The 18,749-nt window shown below is 36.0% G+C and overlaps 2 protein-coding genes across 4 annotated transcripts in view; one reads left to right on the top strand and one right to left on the bottom strand.

The window, feature by feature from the left end:
* Positions 1–17,438, top strand: part of PCARE (photoreceptor cilium actin regulator) — a 31,705-nt gene extending 14,267 nt beyond the window's left edge. Inside the window, exons 3-5 of one of the 2 annotated variants that reach the window (XR_004593007.3) lie at positions 921–1,109; positions 3,624–3,795; positions 17,109–17,438. The gene's annotated coding sequence lies outside the window, so the exon portion shown is untranslated. Of the gene's footprint in view, positions 1–920; positions 1,110–3,623; positions 3,796–4,241; positions 5,816–6,293; positions 6,438–17,108 lie in introns of those variants that run through there. The other variant, XR_015731489.1, reaches the window with a different exon arrangement.
* TOGARAM2 (TOG array regulator of axonemal microtubules 2) overlaps positions 9,053–18,749 on the bottom strand; it is an 80,119-nt gene continuing 70,422 nt past the window's right edge. For both annotated transcript variants that reach the window (XM_034427983.3, XM_034427982.3), the window contains exons 19-20: positions 15,930–16,016; positions 9,053–12,019 (exon numbers count right to left, since the gene is read on the bottom strand). In XM_034427983.3, coding sequence (XP_034283874.2) covers positions 11,763–12,019; positions 15,930–16,016 — 344 coding nt within the window. In that variant the 3' untranslated portion in view covers positions 9,053–11,762. The remainder of the gene's footprint in view (positions 12,020–15,929; positions 16,017–18,749) is intronic.

Raw genomic sequence — 18,749 nt, 5'->3', positions numbered from 1 at the left:
ACGTTGAACTGACCACGCCCACCATGGCCATGCCCACCCTGGTCCCCAAGGTGAAACACAACCCCTATGCAGCCGTCAATGAAATCGAGTTTGACACCCCTGATCTATATACCACTAAAACTCTCTTTTTGATACTTTGTGACCTTCAATTGAGTGAAACACTGCATCTTGGAACAAAATTTTATCAACAAAGATACTTCAAACAGCTGAGTTACAGAATGCCAGGATTCTTTACTCCAGAGGAATTGAAATTTTGGACCTTTTTTTGCTGTTTCATTTTTTTTCCCCTGCTGTTCAATTCTACTGCTGTGCTGCCATAGTCACCCACAGTCACATGATCATATTTGTTCCTTCATTTTCAACATTCCCAGAGCTTCCCACAAGTTGTGGGGAACCTGGAAGGAACTGATATGATTGCTGAAGCTCTTTGCCACCTTCCCCCTAGCAAAGTTGTGGGAAGCTTGCAGGAAGAAAGTCAGTAGAGAAATGGTGCATCCATCCCATAGAAGTAGAGTCCCTCTGTATTTGCCCCACACTGGCCAGCCATGAATTCTTTGCTCCCTCCTCCATATAGCAGCAGCTGTTACCTGTGGGTTGGGCTGGGAAAAGAAGGGAAGGGAAGGGAAGGGAAGGGAAGGGAAGGGAAGGGAAGGGAAGGGAAGGGAAGGGAAGGGAAGGGAAGATTTCCAGTGGTCACTACCAGCTTTCCACAGAGAACTTCAATGGGGAAGCTGACAAGAAGTTGATACTTTGCCTGCCTGTGATCATTCTGTTTCTTTGTTTAGGTAAACAATGGCTCAATAGGTCATGGCTGGTCTAGTTTTGACTTAAAATAATAGGTTTTAACAATTAAGGGGTCACCTATCTTTCATATTTTGATTTGAGATGAATATATAACTTTACCATTTGGGGTCCAACAGATGTGAAATCTGCAGACATACTTCTATTCTCCATGAAGTCAAGCTATTCTCCAAAGCACCTGAAGGCAGGACAAGAAGCAATAGATGGAAACTAATCAAGGAAAGAAACAACCTAGAACTAAGGAGACATTTCCTGACAATTAATCAGTGGAACAACTTGCCTCCAGAAGTTGTGAATGCTCCAACATTGTAAGTTTTTAAGAAGAGATTGGACAGTCATTTGTCTGAAATGGTATAGGTTTTCTGCTTGAGCAGGGGGTTGGATTAGAAGACCTCCAAGGTCCCTTCCAACTCTGTTATTCTATTATTCCTTGAGAATATCTTTTGAGATTTTTTTTGGATAATTTTTTGAGAATTTTATCTTTTGAGAATTCTTTGAGAATGCTGTACATAAAGAAATCACACTTTTAAAAATTATTTTACAGGCATTCCTGTACTCCCTTTGGACATTTAGAAAAACAACCCTAAACCCTTTGAACCCTAAACAGTTCAAAGACTGTTTATAATGGAAGCAAAAAGCAAGCATCGAAATCACTTAGGCTTTCCCGCTTTCTTTCTCCTAATCTTCCTCTTAAAACTGACCTTAGATGCTGATTTTGGCAATTTTAAACTCATTTTGGGATGGATCTATGTATATGCTATGCAATCTCTGAAATGAAGCAGTTTGAAAAATGCTCATTTTCAGAATAAGGCAAAGCAATAAAGTGTCTATGGTTGTCACCAAATCTCAACATTTATACAAAAATTGTAAGCAAAGCACTTTAACTATAACTTTATCATTATTTCCTGAATTACTGTAGTAATTCAGATCAAACAGATCATGTATAAAACCGTGCTACCAATATCTCTTCTACAGACTACAAAACCCAGCCTTGCTTATCATGATTGAATGGTTTCTGGAAAAAAGTAAGGACTGGGTGAACGTTAGAGATATCTGTTACTTTCAGAGCCAATTTATCACTGACTTCTTAAAGCAGTTCCTTCAAGTTTTCTCTAGTTGCCAAGGAGCAGTATTATGCAACATGAAATTCAGATTAGCAACATTGATTTGAATGAAGAATGTGATTTTTTTTTTAAATGTGGATTTATTTTTAACTTATGAAATCTAAATTAAAATAGGAATATGCATTTCTTTATTTGGGATAAAACCAGTGGTGGGTTGCCCCCGGTTCACACCGGTTCTATAGAACCAGTAGTAAAACCGGTGGGAGGCCCCGCCCACCGCCCTGACATCATCAAAACTCTTCTGCGCATGTGCAGGAGAGCACGTGCACAAGTGAAGCGAGCTAAGCGAGCATGCATGCGCGGCCCCGCTGCAAAACGGTAGTAAAGGTAAGTAGAACCCACCCCTGGATAAAACATGCACAGCTCTAAAGCTACCATACATTGAAGCCACTTTCCAAAGAATGAGTAACATTCAGTATCATTTTATGCTTGTTCTTATTCTAGAACTAAAAAACCGATTTGGTTCATTTTATTAACTGTTGTTTCCAAAATGTTCAGGAGTGAAAGTCTTCAGCTTTATTGTTAGCCAAAAGGTATATTTGATTTTCACAATAAACAGAAACACTTTGCAGATTTAACTGCTTTAATGTGTATATATATATATATATAGACAAGTATTATAGCAGAATACTGAATAGAACTTGACACACAGTGAGGCTGTTCATTGGCTTCTCATCACATTTCAATACATTGTATGAAAGTTTATGGGGTGTCACCTCCTCAGCCAGAAGCTAAAAGTTGGCAAGGACACAAAATAAAGATTTCATAAAGCATTTTTTCTGTAAAGCTTTACCTGTACAATACCTTTCTTGGCCACAGAGGTCATATATGCCTTGTTTAAATCATGAAGCTTGGACAACATAAAATTCACTTTGCTGAGATCTAAATCAGACATAAGTAGCCACAATGTTTTTATTTTCTATCAATTCAGGGTATGAGAGCCCTACCTTTTTTTTTTTTACATCTGACCAGAACCATGGTTCAAGAAAGTGGGATCCTAAATAGGATCCTAAGATAATGCCATATAATGCAACATCCTGATTTTGAATTGATTGATTAGGTGCTATCAAGTTGGTGTTAACATTTAGTGACCACATCAATGGATTTTCTTTGGGACAATCTGCACCTAACTCAGTTTTTTCAGATTTTCCAAAAGTGCCCAATGCCACAGTAACTAACTCCATCCACCCTGCTACTGATCATTCTCTTCTTCTCTTCCCTTCTGTAGACTTTTTAAAGGAGCTAGATCTTCACATAATGTGTCCATAATATGATAATTTGAGTCCGGTAAAACTCTATTTATTTGGTTATCCATGGTATTCTCAGGACTACTTACTTTAAGTATAATTTCTTTAAATGAATATATTTTTCCATCTTATTTAAGATTACAAGACAAAAAAATTAATGACGGTAAGGTGATCAAGCAATCCCATGTTTTGGACAATAACTGGGTACCTCGGGACACATTGCAACAGAAATCTTCCATGGAAGACAGATCTTCTGATCTATTGAACTGTTTCCCTCTTCTGGTTTTTTTCTTCTTTAATATTAAAAATGGCACCATAGTACTGCCTTCACTTTACTCTACAGGGGAATATTTGATATATCTGTATAGTTTTCTTTTCTTCAATAACAGAAAAAGAAGAGGTAGAAAGGAATTAAAAATTTATCTCCTCCCAATTTCTTACTGTTTTCCAGGTTAACTTGTAGTTTGCAGCCTTTGCAATTGCTTTTTTTAAAGGGAAGAAACTGACGGAGAAAACTGGATGCCACCGAACATATTCTCCAGTTTGACCTTGGGGAGAGCACGCTTGCTGATGCCATATCTGGCTAATGGTTAAAAATGTTCTTGCCTGCACAACTGTTCCAGGTTTGGAAAACATATTTTTCTTCTCTGTCTATACACATTCTAAACCAAGAGCAGCTCTAAGTTCAGCAACAGGTGGAAAAGGATTGTTCCGATCTATTTATAACTGCCTCCTTCTCTGGTAGCTGCTTAGTCAGCCCTACAAGGATTGCTAAATTCCTCATTCTGTTCCTGGTCATCTCTGTCAGCCACACTTGAGGGATCACCTTTGTATCTGGCCCCTAATACTAATAAGACCCACACAACACTAATAATATGTGTTCATCCAGATTCCAACATTTGATTTTACATCTCGGTCTTAAAAATAGCATCCAAGCAGATCCTATTGGCATTTCTGAATAGGGAAATTATTTCTTTATTCTCTCTCTCACTTGTGTATACACGCAGGAGGCTTTAAGCTAACTGCTCAGCTTAATTATCATGCCTACGAATGAAGGCAGACCCGCTGTGAACAACAATTGCTCATAAAGAAAGTCGGCAGAAGGGTGGGAAGGGTTCAGAGACAACCAAGAGAAAAATCTTTGTTGCATCGCCCACACAAAACATAGGCCATAAATTAAATATCTACAAACTACACGTAAACAAGTTTCAATCTTTTTCTCAGGTTATGGCGGGTTAGAAAATATCAGGAAGCATAAGACCCTGCACATTTGTAGACTTGCACTTTTTGGTATCTGTGTGGGTTTGCTTTATCTTAGCATTGTGAGAAAAAAGACTCCAAGGTGTTTAATATCCAAAGCAGGCAGACCCAGCCTTTCAAAGAGGTAGAGTAGGTGCATTAATTAAAACTTTCTCAAACTAAAATGGAACAAAGCTGGATTACATAATGTCAAACCTCTTTACTGAAGAGACCAAGGATCAAATCTTACAAAATATTCCCCTTTCCTGTTATTTTTACATTTAAAGTCGTCCTTTCTAGACTCTTGCCCTTGAATTCCCATCATTGTTGTCTGCATTTATTCTGATTTATTCTAATTGGCTTTGGAAGAGGATTTATACCTCCAACAAAGGCACTTGATTCGGAAATTCTATCCCCATATACGGACCAGTAGTGGGTTGCTCCCAGTTTGGTCTGGTTCTTGCAAACCAGGAGTAATGGCGATGGGAGGCTCCGCTCACCCACCCGGATGTCATCATGGATATCATCATGGACGATGTACACATGCGCAGAAGCGCTCACACACTCCCATTGTGAACCGGTAGTGGAGGTAAGTAGAACCCACCTGTGATACGCACCCACACATGCACACACTTTTAGAAAAACTACTAAGCAGGATATTCACAGGGTCCTCTGGATTGGATGCTATGGAAATAACTAAGATCTTCTTCTTAAAACTTCCCATTGTAGACTTTTCCATACAACAAATTTTCTTTCCATGAAGTTGTGTATGAAATAGCATGGCAAGATTTAAGACTGCCTGCAAATTTGTTGTCTCAAATTTCAGTTTGGATAGCCTGAATGTCTTTGGAGAATAGAGAAGATGGTTCCTAAGTCAAGTCTACAGAATCAGACTCATTTTCCATCTAGCCCAATATGGACTATTCTGATATCAGGATGATTTCCATAATCTCCAGAAAAGCTCTCCCAAGTCATTTGTCATCTGTTCCTTCTTCCCCATTCATTCTTCCCCAAATGAGGGTCTCACCTAACATATTTTATGCATATACAAACTGCACGTACATAAATTTTGAACATGGACTTGGAACCTCTGTTTCAATGCTCTGAATAGTGTAACTTTTTCACAGAGAAGTGCCTCAAAAATTGCATTTCTTGGATGCAATTTAAAAAATTGTATTTTTCCTTAATATATAAAATGTTAATATTGCCTGTTTGGGGCCCAAGAATTCTTATCAATATGCTTATTTGATATTTCAAGCATTATTTGATCTTTCAAGTATTAAGGGCTGTCTGCTACTATTAGCAGCATGAGGTGTTTCTCTTCCTATTCTTCAAGCCTTCCTCCTCCTGATTATTATTCATTTTATTATTCCCTTTATATCTGCTTTCCACTGGAGGCTCAAGGTAATCTTGAGGGATTTTCTATTTTATCCTCGTAACAGTCCTCTGAAATAGGTTGGAGTGAGAGATATTGACTGTCTCAAAATCATCCAAGGTGCCATTTCAAAGTTAAAAGGCCATTTCAAAATTAATCTATAGGAATGGAACAAATAATTGAGAGCCCGGTTTGAAATTTTCAATTCTGTTTTAATACACATTCATTGTAAGAAAAATACTACATTTATGCTCTTATATATTGCTCTTTGTTTCGTTCAGAAAAAATGGGATGTAGCAGCATAATAACAAGACAATCTAAAACTGGCTAACCAAAAAAAGTTTCTACATTTCCACACTGTGAATTATATCCTTATGTGTGCTCTGTGTGAGTTGAATTGCACTCTTCTGTACTGTGTGTAACTGCATGTATCTGTGTGTTTACATCCATGTGAGTATGCATCTCTGTGTATATATGTCTAATGCTGCTTGCTGTGTCCTTGTGAAGGTTAAACAAGAAAATTGGAGTAGAAACTGGCACACTCTGTCAACAGGATAAATCTAGCAGAGGCTGATGAAACCTAAGCCTTTGCACAACTCTTGCCAACTAAACTGACCTGACACTTACTGATCCTTTTGTGGTGGGTGCTAGGTAAGTGTGATTGTGATTCATAATGCCTCTTCAAAAAGAAAGCTTCAGATTGTAACGGTTCTATGTTTTCAGGCACCTGAGAATGAGGCAGCAGTACAGGATCCCTTTTAAGTAAATAATAAAACTTTATAAATTGCAAGGCAGGTTTCAGGATAGCAAAAGGTGGAATAACAAACTAATAAATAAATAAATAAAACAAATGCTTCTCCCTCCCTCCCACCCTCTCTCTCTCTCTCCCCCCACCACCTGTTTATCAGCATTATGGGCCCTGGGCAAAGCAGTGTACAACTACTCACAGGGATAAAATGTAAATGGATGATAAAATTAAACATATATTAACATTAATTTAAAAAGTGCAGTAAAATGTAATAAATATGTTGCTGTATTTATATGATACAAGGCAGGGTGGATTTGATTTAAATCAAGTTGATTTAAATCACAATTTAAATCATGATTTAAATCACTAGTAAAAAGGCTTGATTTAAATCAACTCAATTTAAATCATAATTTTTAAAGAGCAACTGTCATCTCTGCTACTCCTTTGACCCACTGTTGACTCACCGATAGTCCCAGCGTTGCAGAATATACAGCCTCATGCTACATAACTAAGCTCCATTTCATGCTGAATAAACTAAATTATTTATGTATCTTAAATAGAAAACTATCTTACGATAGATTTTTACCCCAAAAGTTTTTTATTAAAATAAATTCGATAAAAATCAAAAAAATCCAATTTAAATCAAAAAAATCCGATTTAAATTAAAAAAATCTGATTTTTTTGATTTTTTTAAAAAAATCATTGATTTTTATCCACCCTGATACAAGGTGATTGGAGAGTTAACATACGCAGATTAGTATAGGTGCCCAATGCTCGTGGGGCCCACAAGCAAGGGCCCATCAGGCCCATGCGTTAGACAGCCCTGCTCTCGCTCTCTCTCTCTCTCTCTCTCATATATATAGTGTTGATGGGTCAGTGAATGGGGTGTCTGTGCCTCATCCTATGTTTTTTCCTATGTTCACTTATTTTATGAAGAACTATTTTAGAAGAGAATCAAGGGCAGGAGGAAGCATTTACCAATTCTCTTTTGCAAATCCTGGCACTCCATCTAATCCCATCTGTTTCCTACCCTTAACCCTCAGCAGTCTTTTTATTGCCAGAAAACATTCCAATCCAAAGGAGAGAGGCTGTTTCCTGGTATTGTCTTCTCCTTCTGCCTTCTCAGTTTCACCTTGCATGTTTTTTCAGACCATTAAAAAAGGAAATACTGTTAGTAAAACTGACTTCTGTCTATTTTCATTAGCAGGAGTATCCCCTACTTAAGGGAGATTGGGATCCAAACGGGGGTTGTTTTCCTCATATATGCATAGTCAACTCATAAGCCACACAATGTGAATTTAGAGAGAAAGGAAAATTTAACCTAGTCTTGGAAAAATACATGGGATTTTGAGAAGATCCAAAACTGCTATTCACCTAGAAGTTGCCAAGAGTCTTTGTACATGCACCTAACAAGTTTACAGAGTAAAAACTTGCTTTCCCCTTTTTGACTTTAAAGTGAACACACTAAGGAAAGAGTTGCTCTACTGTATAATTGCGCCAAATTCTCACTGTTGCAATTCCACATTAGCATTATTTCATGTATAGATTGTTTAACTCACACCAGTCCAGAGAATGTGGGTGGCCTAGTCACATACAAACAGCATTTCAAATTAATTGACTCACTCAATGGTGGATGCCATTGAACAATCAGCATGTTAGAATAGGATTGTTTTATCTGCCTCACAGAACATGAGGAGGGAGGGGATTTCTCAAAACACATAAAAAAATAGAACCTCTTCCTCAGAAAATGCTGTCACCTAGTCGGGGGGGCAAATGTGGCTCTTTTACAACCTGTGGACTTCAACTCCCAGAATTCCTGAGACAGCCAAGCTGTCCACCTAATTTCTCAAAAATGGAAGACTTTCAGCAAATCTTCTTGAGATGTTCTTAGATGTGCAGATTCAGTTGATTTGGGAAACCTACTGGTAACCAGTGCAAAAATATTAGAAGCAGTGTTGCCCTGCAATAGTAGGACTGATTCACCAGCAGCACATCTTGGATCATTGCAGCTTCTGTAGAGCTTGATGGAAATATGCAAGAACTGTTATCTAAGCAAAAATATCTGAAACATTTTAAAGTCCAAAACAGCCAGATAACATTCATAATCAGCTCAGATAGACATCTCCCTAACTCGCTTAACTTTAAGAAATAGGACATGCAGCACCATAAGACTTGAAAATTCCGTGATTATATCCATCTCAATAAAAGTGATTTTAGACATTCTGTGAAGTTGACTTGCTCCACATAGTGGGGCTAGCAACTTCTTTCTTCAAATATTGCAAATATTATCCCAAATAAAGCATGTTACAGTAATCCAGATTTATTGAGATTATGGCATCAATTACCAGGGATCTGGGTCCAGGTAGGCCTTTGGCACACCAGTTAAAGTTGGGCGAAGCCCCCACCACCAGCAGCCACAGCTCCACCTGTTGTTTAGGCAGTATCCAAGAGTCCAAGAGAAGCTCCAGACACCAATTTATGGTGTGGGTTTAACCTTATTCAGAATAACTACTGGGACTGATGTCTTCAGATGTTTATTGACATACAGCAATTAATTCTGGAGATAAGTATTTAGTTTGGGTTTATTTTACCTGAGACTTCAGATATTGATTCAAGCTTTCCACAATATTCCTGACATGGCTTGATGTGGTGAGGTACAGCTGAATATCTTCAATGTGCTTATAACAATTCACACCAAACTGACACATTCCTTTCCCCCTTGGCTTCTAAATCGTAAATCGTAAATCTCTTAAAATGTCACAAGAAAGAACACCAATATCACTTGAGTTTTTCTTTAAATACTTTTGCTCTTAACTTGTCAAAGATTTTAATAAGGAACTTGATTACAATTAGAATTGCATTCAATTTCCACTTATGCTCTCCCACTCCCTATCCCAAAGGATCTATGGGGCTATTCTCAAAATAGTTCAGGAACATATAGGCTTTGGGTCTGGTTTGAGGGAACACTTCATTTGGCTTTACATTTAGGCTAAGGCAGTAAGCTTTTTGTTTTTCAGACATTCATGAGAGTCAACCCATAGCAGTATAAGGGCATTTACAAACCTCTGGTGCTAATTACTTCTGATTACTGCTAGTTTAGACAAAATACCCATGTTAGCTGCACTTAGACTGCTATTTTCTTTCAAATAATCCTTCCCACCTCACTCTCAGGTTAATGTAGAGACAACAGGGAATGGCTTTGAAGGATAAAGGAAAGATCCATTTCCAAGGCAATGATCAGATAAGTGCAGCTTAAATCCATTCCAAGAAATTAATCTGAGAAAATGCTTCAGATAGGCCCATCCCTAATTCACATGGAGATAAAATGAGAGAGTGGGAAGCACATTCAGACTTGCAAGATCCTGTTATTATAGCTGTTCTGATAAAAATAGTTTTTTTTTACCGATATGGCATTGATTTCTTGACTTATCCTTTGGGGCTGACACTCAATGCTTTTTGAACACAGAGGATCAAAGTGGAAATGCAAATAAAGGAAGTCTAAAATGTATTTTTAATAATTAAAACATTTTACTTTAAAAAAAAATATTGCTCTAATGATGATGGACATTCATGCCATGTTAGCAAATGACAGCTGTCCATATAGAAATGCTGCAGGGATTAATTTTGACTTCTAGTATTTCAGAATGAATGTGGAAATCATTGCCAAAGGCTAGTGCTTCTAGTCCTGGAGTACAACCAGACAATTCCAGATGTTCCAAACCACTCTACTGTATTGTATTACTAAAGGAAGGGCTGTATAGATACTTTGCTAATTAAGTGAGGAGAGGCAGATTCAAAAACAATGAATGGAAAGTAGTGACAAGTTATATCATCTCCAGTCCAGTTCCTAACACATTAAGGAATTGAGATAAATGAGATTTTCTTGGTTCTTCCAAACAGCAACCAAACCAATCTGATAAGTATGGTATTCCATTTTTTTCCTCCTTGATGGCTTTTTAAACAAAAATTTAAAAATGAGAATATACTATGCCAGTACTAAGTAGAAAAACTGTGTATCATCGCCTCAATAACAAGTTAACTGAATGGAAGAAAAATATTGTTTGGAATATTTCTTATGCATTTTGTGCCCAGTATTTATATTTCAGATTTCCTCTTCTTCCCTTCATAATTTTTTCCAGTTACCACCTAAGGAATAACTTTAGTGCGCAGTTTACATGACAGTTTGGAAGGTACAGTAGTGACCAAAATTGTGGAAACCTTTTGAGAAAAAGTGTATCTTCTAAAACTAGCTAATAACATCACTTTTTCTGGGAGTAGTATTATAAAATTATATATCAATGGAAAGATAATTTAATCAAGAATGTAATGCAATAACTTTTATGAATGAGTTGCTATTAGAATAGCAGTTACAGTATAAAGAAGAAAAGTGAAACGTGGAAAAAATGAGATATACAAAAATTATCATGTCAGTTTACTTAGCTGGGTAACCTTTAGTATGAATTATGGTCTTAAGTCTTCCCATGGAGTGAACCAAATCTTTTAGTTCTGCAGCTGTTATAATGTGAAACCAAGATTGAATGATTGCTTCTATTAACTGGGTTTTATTGCTGGGTCGCTTCTGACTAACAAGTTTCTTTAATTGGCTCCATAGATTTTCAATTGGGTTAAGGTCTGGACTATTCCCAGGCCATTCCAGCAGTGGAATATGATTATCTTGAAACTCAAAAGAAAAAAAGTGGTGTTATTAGCCATCAAACCTCAAAAACACACTTTTCCCTAAAGGTTTCTACAATTTTGGCCACTACTGTACCACTAATTGGTATTTGCTTAGTCTGGCATCTTTTTGTGGTCATGTAATCCATCTTCTCTAACTGACAATCCATAGAGATAGAGGAAGTATTGTGGTTTAAAGTTTACCTCTATCACTTTATCACACAATATTGATATATATTACATAAATAATTTTCTCTTTTTATACATATAAAAGTTACAGCTGTGCCTTTTATGCATTATTATCATTGATGAAATCTCTATGGGTCAAAAGTGGTAGAGTTTAAACCTTAAAAAAATAGATGATTTAATTCTACAGCAAAATACATTATATACATTTTCCATTATAGGGTTATTACTAAAAGCTTTCAACAGGAGACTCTTACACTTCAAAAATAAAAAGGTTAAGTAATGGCAAGTTCTGTATCATTATCCATTTTTGCTTCTCTTTGAAATGTCCCACTATAATTGTTCCAGAAATAGTAACAGGCTTTTTTTCATTGAAGATCCATATCTAGAAGATCTTGAAAAAGTTTGATCACATGTTGTGGTTGGTTGCAAACATATTCCTCAAGTTTCAGCCCCATTTGTTTGTGCAAGCTTTTAGCCAGTTTAGAGACCACGGTTCTCACGTTTCCACTCTTCCCAGGTAATACCCCATTACCAATCATGTTGTTCAGGAAATACCAGAGAACAGGAAGGATGTAACGTTCCACAACTAGAGGCTTCCGTGGATAAGCAACAGCCACAAGACCTGAAAGCAAAAGATTGCAGATCTGTAAATAACAAGACTGATGTTTCTCAACCTTGGCTGGTTGGGGAATTCTGGGAATTAAAGTCCATATAACTTCAAGTGGTCAAGGTTGAGAAATAGTGAACTAGATAGCTGCTCACTTTTTTGATTGCAGATGTAGCACTGAAACTTGAAAAACTGTTAAGACAATTTCCTTTTCAATGAACAACTGCTTACTTAGTTATGTTTGTATTACAGTGGTATCTTGGTATTCATCGTTAATTGGTTCTGGAAAGTGCAATGAGTACCAAAAACAATGAGTACCAAACATTTTTTTCCCATAAGGAATAATGTAGTGAGTCACAAGGCAGCCGACACTGACAAATTCTAGCTTGTGCATTGAGTACCAAACAAACGATGAGTACCGGGGCAAAAATTTCATGTCCAAATGCATTGAGTACCAAATTCAATAAGTTTCAAAGCAGTTGAATACCAAGTTACCACTGTACTCTCCTCAAATAAGCATTAAAAGTATTGTGCAATTAAATAGATAAAAATAACAGTCATTTATTTAAATTTTAGCCTGGTATTTTCATATGTTGTTGTTAGGTATACATCAGTACTTTTTATAAAAGGGAAATCTTTCTGGATAATAATCTACTCTCTGCTTTAGTAATAGAGGCAGTTTTTTTCCTTATTGCTGTATTTCCTCCATTCCTTGATTGCTTACATAGGCAATCTTTGCCAATTGGACTGTATCAATGGACAAGAGCAATAGAGTCATAACATGGTTTGAAGGGAGAGAGTGAACATGGGGTCATCTTTTCTAATAAAGTTGTCAACAGATTTATAACAGAACAAGTAATCTTGCAGAATTGCTAAAATTCTTGAAATTAGTCCCCATGGAAATATCCATGGAAACGTCTTGCAAGTAATGGAACATAAGGTATGACTGTTTAAACAAACTTTTCAGTGCTTTAAGCTTCTATAATGCCAGTATTATTGCTATTTATCTGAGAATTTGACTACTGACAGGGTGCCACAATCTGATGTGCAAATTATGTGCCACAGCAGCACATAGCATGAGGGGCAGGCACTAGCTCCAAAAATCATTAGGAAAAAAAACCATTCAAGTGAAACCTAGCTAAATAGAAAACAGTGCTCTGTGCTAAGAAGGACACACATCTCATCTGACCAGTGTCTGGTCTCATCCAGTTTGCCTCAAAAGCCACATGGCATAGTTACATAGAAGGAGATCATCCAAAAAAGAGGAGATCTAATATCAATAACATAGGAACACAGGCTTCATGTATGTACAGTCAGCTGCAGAGACCGGTGACAGAACACATACCTATGACTAATAAAGAAATGTACAAACTTAAAAGCTAGGAAAGTCAAAATACAGTAGGTTGGAAACAAAAACTGTATATAAATGCGATTTGAATCTTTTTTTTTTTTTTGTCAATTCCTTGTGTTATGTAATTATACCTAAAATATATTTTGAATATTTAAAAATGGTTTGGGGGCACTAAGTGGAATTCTGCACATGTCAGCAGCAGCTCTGAATATTGATATTTGGTTATTATTTTAAAACAAAAAAACATAAATGAATTAAGAAATTAGTTTTGTTCTTAATCTTAAGGCCAAGTTGCCATAGGACAACTCACCACAGGACAATTTTAACAATTCAATTTAATTATTTTAAATAAATAAAAACGTATTTTAATTTTTGTCATTCACGTTTCATTGGGTCTCTCCTTTTGCATCCATTCTTTAATGATTCTATTCCACCATTTCTTTGATATTAGTGTAACTCTTGTCACTCACTGAGTTGTCTCTTGGTGAGTTGGCTATGGCAAGTTGGCTATGGCAAGTTGGCCATGGTGAATTGGGTGTGGCGAGTTCGCTGTGGCGAGTTGGCCATTGGATAAGGGAAAGGCTAAATTTTGAATCTTAATTTTGTTGTGGCTTCTCACTGCAACTATAGGCCTAATGGTGACTTTAAAGGAATTACTGTTAATTCCTTTGCAGCCTGAAATGTGAAATAATAATGACCCACCTTATATGTTTGATGTTAGAATTATTAAACAATGTACATTAAATTTATTGCTCATTGTAAAAGCTATAGTAATAATAATTTCTAAATAATAATTTGTACAACATCGTCTGGATATTTTTTGCAAGTTACCATTATTGTTCTGGTCTGTGGCTAAGGGTGCTTATGGCATAATGGTTCATATATGTTTTCAAGAAATTAATTATTCATTATTCATTCAAATATTTGGGAGGACAGTTTACTACATCAAATCTAAAGCTCTGTGTATTCAAAATTTAAACTGTGAAAAATATAGCTATTAATTTAAAAAAGTAGATATGCACAGTCCATACAGATTTTTAAAAGAACGTTATTTTCATCCAAAACATTTCATAAGCAGTAAAAAAACCTGAGAAAGTGTACCTCAATAACAAATCTGTGCTGTCATTCTTGTGCCACTTCATTTATAGAGTATAAAACTGGATTTAGAGGAGTAGGGTAAGTACTTAACTGTTTTATTATAAAGCCATTTGGTAATTTTACTAAATGGAAGTTCTTCTGGTCTTAAATGATTATTATTGCAGTTTTGTGGCTTCAGTGCTTTTTTCCCCCAGGAAAAATTATAGCTCTTGAATGCTGTTTGATTTTAGTGATTGATTTACAGCATAATAGATGGCTTGGTTATCTATTTCAAATAGAGACTTATTCAAAATGTCCATATCAAATTTCTAAACTGCAACACTAAGTTAAAGTGTACTCCATGGGTCAAACACCAGTGACGCTAGTGACCTTTTAGTGATATCTGATGAGGATATCTTGAGTCCAGTTACATCTCAGTGGCCAATGAAAAATGATCATGATAAGCTTTAGGATGCATATATTGAAGGAACTAGTTTCAATTTTGGGGTTCTGCTATAAGGAGTTTGTGATCTGTTCTCTAGATCACAGCTGTGGATTGGACCTCTGGCAAACGTTTGCTTCCATTGCCCAATAGATTAAAGAGATCATAGCAATTGGTTTGCAGCAGGGGAAAAACCATTTTTCAGAAATAATTCCTGAGTCATCCAAATGCCTGGAAAGGACATGACAACTTTGGTCCAAGAAACAAAATCAATAAACCAGTTTATTTTACTGAGAATGTTCTAGCCACATCTCTCTTCTTCCTCTCATTCCTTCTTAAGAAAAAAAAAATCAGAGTTTCTTAAATCATGGTTGTATACCTTTATATTATATTTTAATTTAGACTTCTTGTCAAAGCTTATATCAATTTCTTTGTTCAATGGTTTCTTCACTGTTTTCCAATTACTTTAAACCAGAACTGTTATACTATATTTAAAAATTCAAAGAATAAAGGGGAAAGAAAATGCAAGTATTTATTGGTTTGTATCTAAAATGCAACTGAAGTGGAATATTTGGTTTATCCAGTATTCATAAACCTGACACAGAAATTTCCAGAAAAACAACTTTGTATCTTTATTAGGAAATAAACTCAGCTGAATACCCTCAACAAACAGAATGGGACAACATTTAAATCTCTGTGGAATAAATCATGTACTGTATATATTTTTTGCGAGCTACTCTTCTCTATTTTGGAGACATGAGCCCAACTGATTCAACTTATTGTGATACCAATCTTTTCAAAGTGACTGTCCTGCCAGTGTGTTGCTAAAAACAACACCTCTAAGACTGAGATATGCCTGTGCTAATAAGTCAGAGATCCTCCAGAGAAAGAGTTGGCCCATATACTCAATAAGCAGTCATTTCTTATTTCAAGTTTGAAAAGTTGTAAATAGAAATATACTGCCTTGAGCTGTGAATAAAGGAGCTCTTTGCCTCCTACTGTTATCAGAAATATTGTTCAGAAGAAACTCCACACCACACATAGTCTTTTCTAACCTGCCAGACGATCCGTGATGTCCTGCAGAGCTCGGCCAGTGAGAAAACGCACCCTGCTGGCAAATATTTGAAGCAGCAACAGGTTGTCTGAAAGGGACAAACATATTGTTTGGATGCAAACTACTGTGGACCAATCAAAATGGTTGTGGGACGTTACATAAATTACCACATAATAAACAATGAACAATGTCATGTCATGCTGTATTTGAATTGAGAATAAGATGTTTTTGCAAATTTAGATTTTGTTCCTACAAGCTACTATCCTTCAAAAACATGCCAATCTTCCCCAATTTGCACTCTTCCAATGTGTTAGGAACACAATAACCAGAATCCCCAGTAACTAATTCAATTGAATTGAAGGCTTGAGGAAGTATTGAGCTTGAAACAATATGACTAATGCATGAACATTCTGTCTCACTGCTTCTGTGAAATCAACAAACAGAAATAACAAAACAGTTAGCATCATAGCATTGACGTTCATATGATTTGCTTTTGCTTGCAAATAATCAAATGAGGCATCAATGGATCCTGCTTGGCCAGACATTCTTTCCCAATGCATCCAGATGTAATCAACACTCCTTGCAATAATCCATTTCGCACTATTAAAAATGCAAGCTATTTTAAATAATGATATATAAAAAGCGTAGTAAAGAAACATTGTTTGTTCAGTATGCCTTTACTGAACAAACTATATTTTATTGAACAATGTACTAATGTACTCAAGCCAGCATCTACAACTCTTCAAGATGGAGTATTGCCTTTTTGTTAAAGTTCTTTCAGCAATTATGCAAGTGTTTGATGCAAAGGATATATGATCTCTGGTTCTTCCATGCCAATTTATAAAGAAATATGAAGTGGTGGATTGATTTAGGACTATGGAATTCCTGCTTCAGTTAACAACCAATACCATTAAGTCATTTGGGGGGAGGGATTATAAAACATGTGTATGTTAGGTGGCTTTTGACAATCCAGGATCAGGCATTTAACAATGGTTCAGGTTTCAGCCTTTAGTGAATAGGTAGCATGCCTACTTGATTTTAAATGGAATCTATTCCAAACTATCATAATGGAGGAAAATGGTACAGCAAATAAATACAGATTAATTAAATGTGACAAATGTTGATTTGTTGGCTGGTTATTTTTTAAAAAAGAATATTTTCCTAACTTGTTCCTTCTCAGGTTATGCAGCCAAGAAGAATCAAAGAGAAGAAAACAGCAAGGAGCAAAAAAATTCATATTCTGATCAATGCCATCCATTGTGATAGATGGAAGAGGAATGATGTGTGTGCTGAGGAAGGCAACTCTTGTCCTTTTAGCGATTAATGGAAAGTATAACCATTTGCTGCAGCAAGAAGAACACTTGCTTTGAAATGCTAATATCGAATGTGGAGAGTGGGTGTTAATTATTGATGATCATTGCCCTCTTATTAATATCTTTAAAGTTTTTAGTTCACTTGTAAAACCAACTTTCAAAACTCATTCTAAAATAAAGCACGGTACATTTCTCCATTTTTTTGTCTTCCAGAAAAATGTGCTGTACATTTCAAAAATCTGAAAATCATGAAAGCCCCAATAAGCTATTGGTAGGAGATTAATTTAGAGCTGCTTTTCCAGAAGGTCAAGAAATGGGGAGATGTGATGTTTGACAGCAATGTTTTTTTTTAATCATCTGCAGCCAGCCTTCACAAAGTGAAGAATCAGGTACCAGATGAAAAAACTCAGATCCTGAAATACAGTCAGAGGACACATCATTTTCAATAAGTGTTGTTCTTGCATCCATGCAAACAGGACCATTCTGCAAATGTAAAGCAAATTGTATATCTTCAAAAAGAATTGATGTTGATTATTATATTAAGCAATTTTTCTTGCTGCTCTGACAGAAATGGGAGAGTTTCTCTATCTCCATCTGATATTCTGATTCGAATAGACTTTTCATAAAATCAGTGTAAGGAAGGTTTTGGTATGCTTTATATGTTACTGCACGGAAAATAGTACCAAGAAAGAAAATGAATATAAAAAGTAATGAAAATCAAAACCAGGAAGGAAAAGGTATCTTAGGAAATATCCATATCATGATATTACAATCAGTAACCACATTTATGAAGCCAGTTCTTTTTTAAGAGTTTTATTAAATTTCAAAAACTAAAAAAATTAAGAGCTCATTATATTTTTCAAATCCAAACATTTCTGTCCAGTAACATCTAGAACCTGTGATTTCCAAGATCATATGAGCCCCATACTTATAAATGACAATCATACATTCCCTGGAAGTCAAAGAAATGTATACACATACTGTCCTCTTGTGGTGGAAGCTCCTAAAGCATCCATAGATAAGGTAAATGGTTCCCAGTCCAGTCAAGGAAGGAAAATAATGTTATTCCAAACTCAAAATTTACACAAAGAATGATAATTTCCAGACTGTCCATTATCCTGATCCATAGAAGTATTTTTAATTCTAGTATCAAGGTTATTTTTGTCAGAAGCAGTCCACTGGGATCCAGTGTAAAAGAAGCAAAGGATTTGGATAAAAGGAGAATACTCTCTGTGCATACTCAAGTCTCTAGCCAAGTATAGGCAACTCGTGCACATGTTGCTAAATACAACTAATAACTTCTCTCAGCATTGACTATGTTTCCTATAGAAGCTGGGAGCTGTAGTTCTACAATGACACACATCAGCTATGTCTCAGAATTACAACACAGTAAAATTAATGTCTGATTCTAAATTCAGTGCTTGTGTTCTTCAATATAGGCAGAAATATGACATGGTTTGGATATAAGTAAATCTACTAGGACATCTGTATGTTAGTACTAACTTCAG

Source organism: Pantherophis guttatus, chromosome 1, assembly GCF_059756535.1.
Source record: "Pantherophis guttatus breed Tessera chromosome 1, ASM5975653v1, whole genome shotgun sequence".
In the NCBI taxonomy this organism is placed as follows: Eukaryota; Metazoa; Chordata; class Lepidosauria; order Squamata; family Colubridae; genus Pantherophis; species Pantherophis guttatus.
This window is presented reverse-complemented; position numbering and strand designations above follow the sequence as displayed.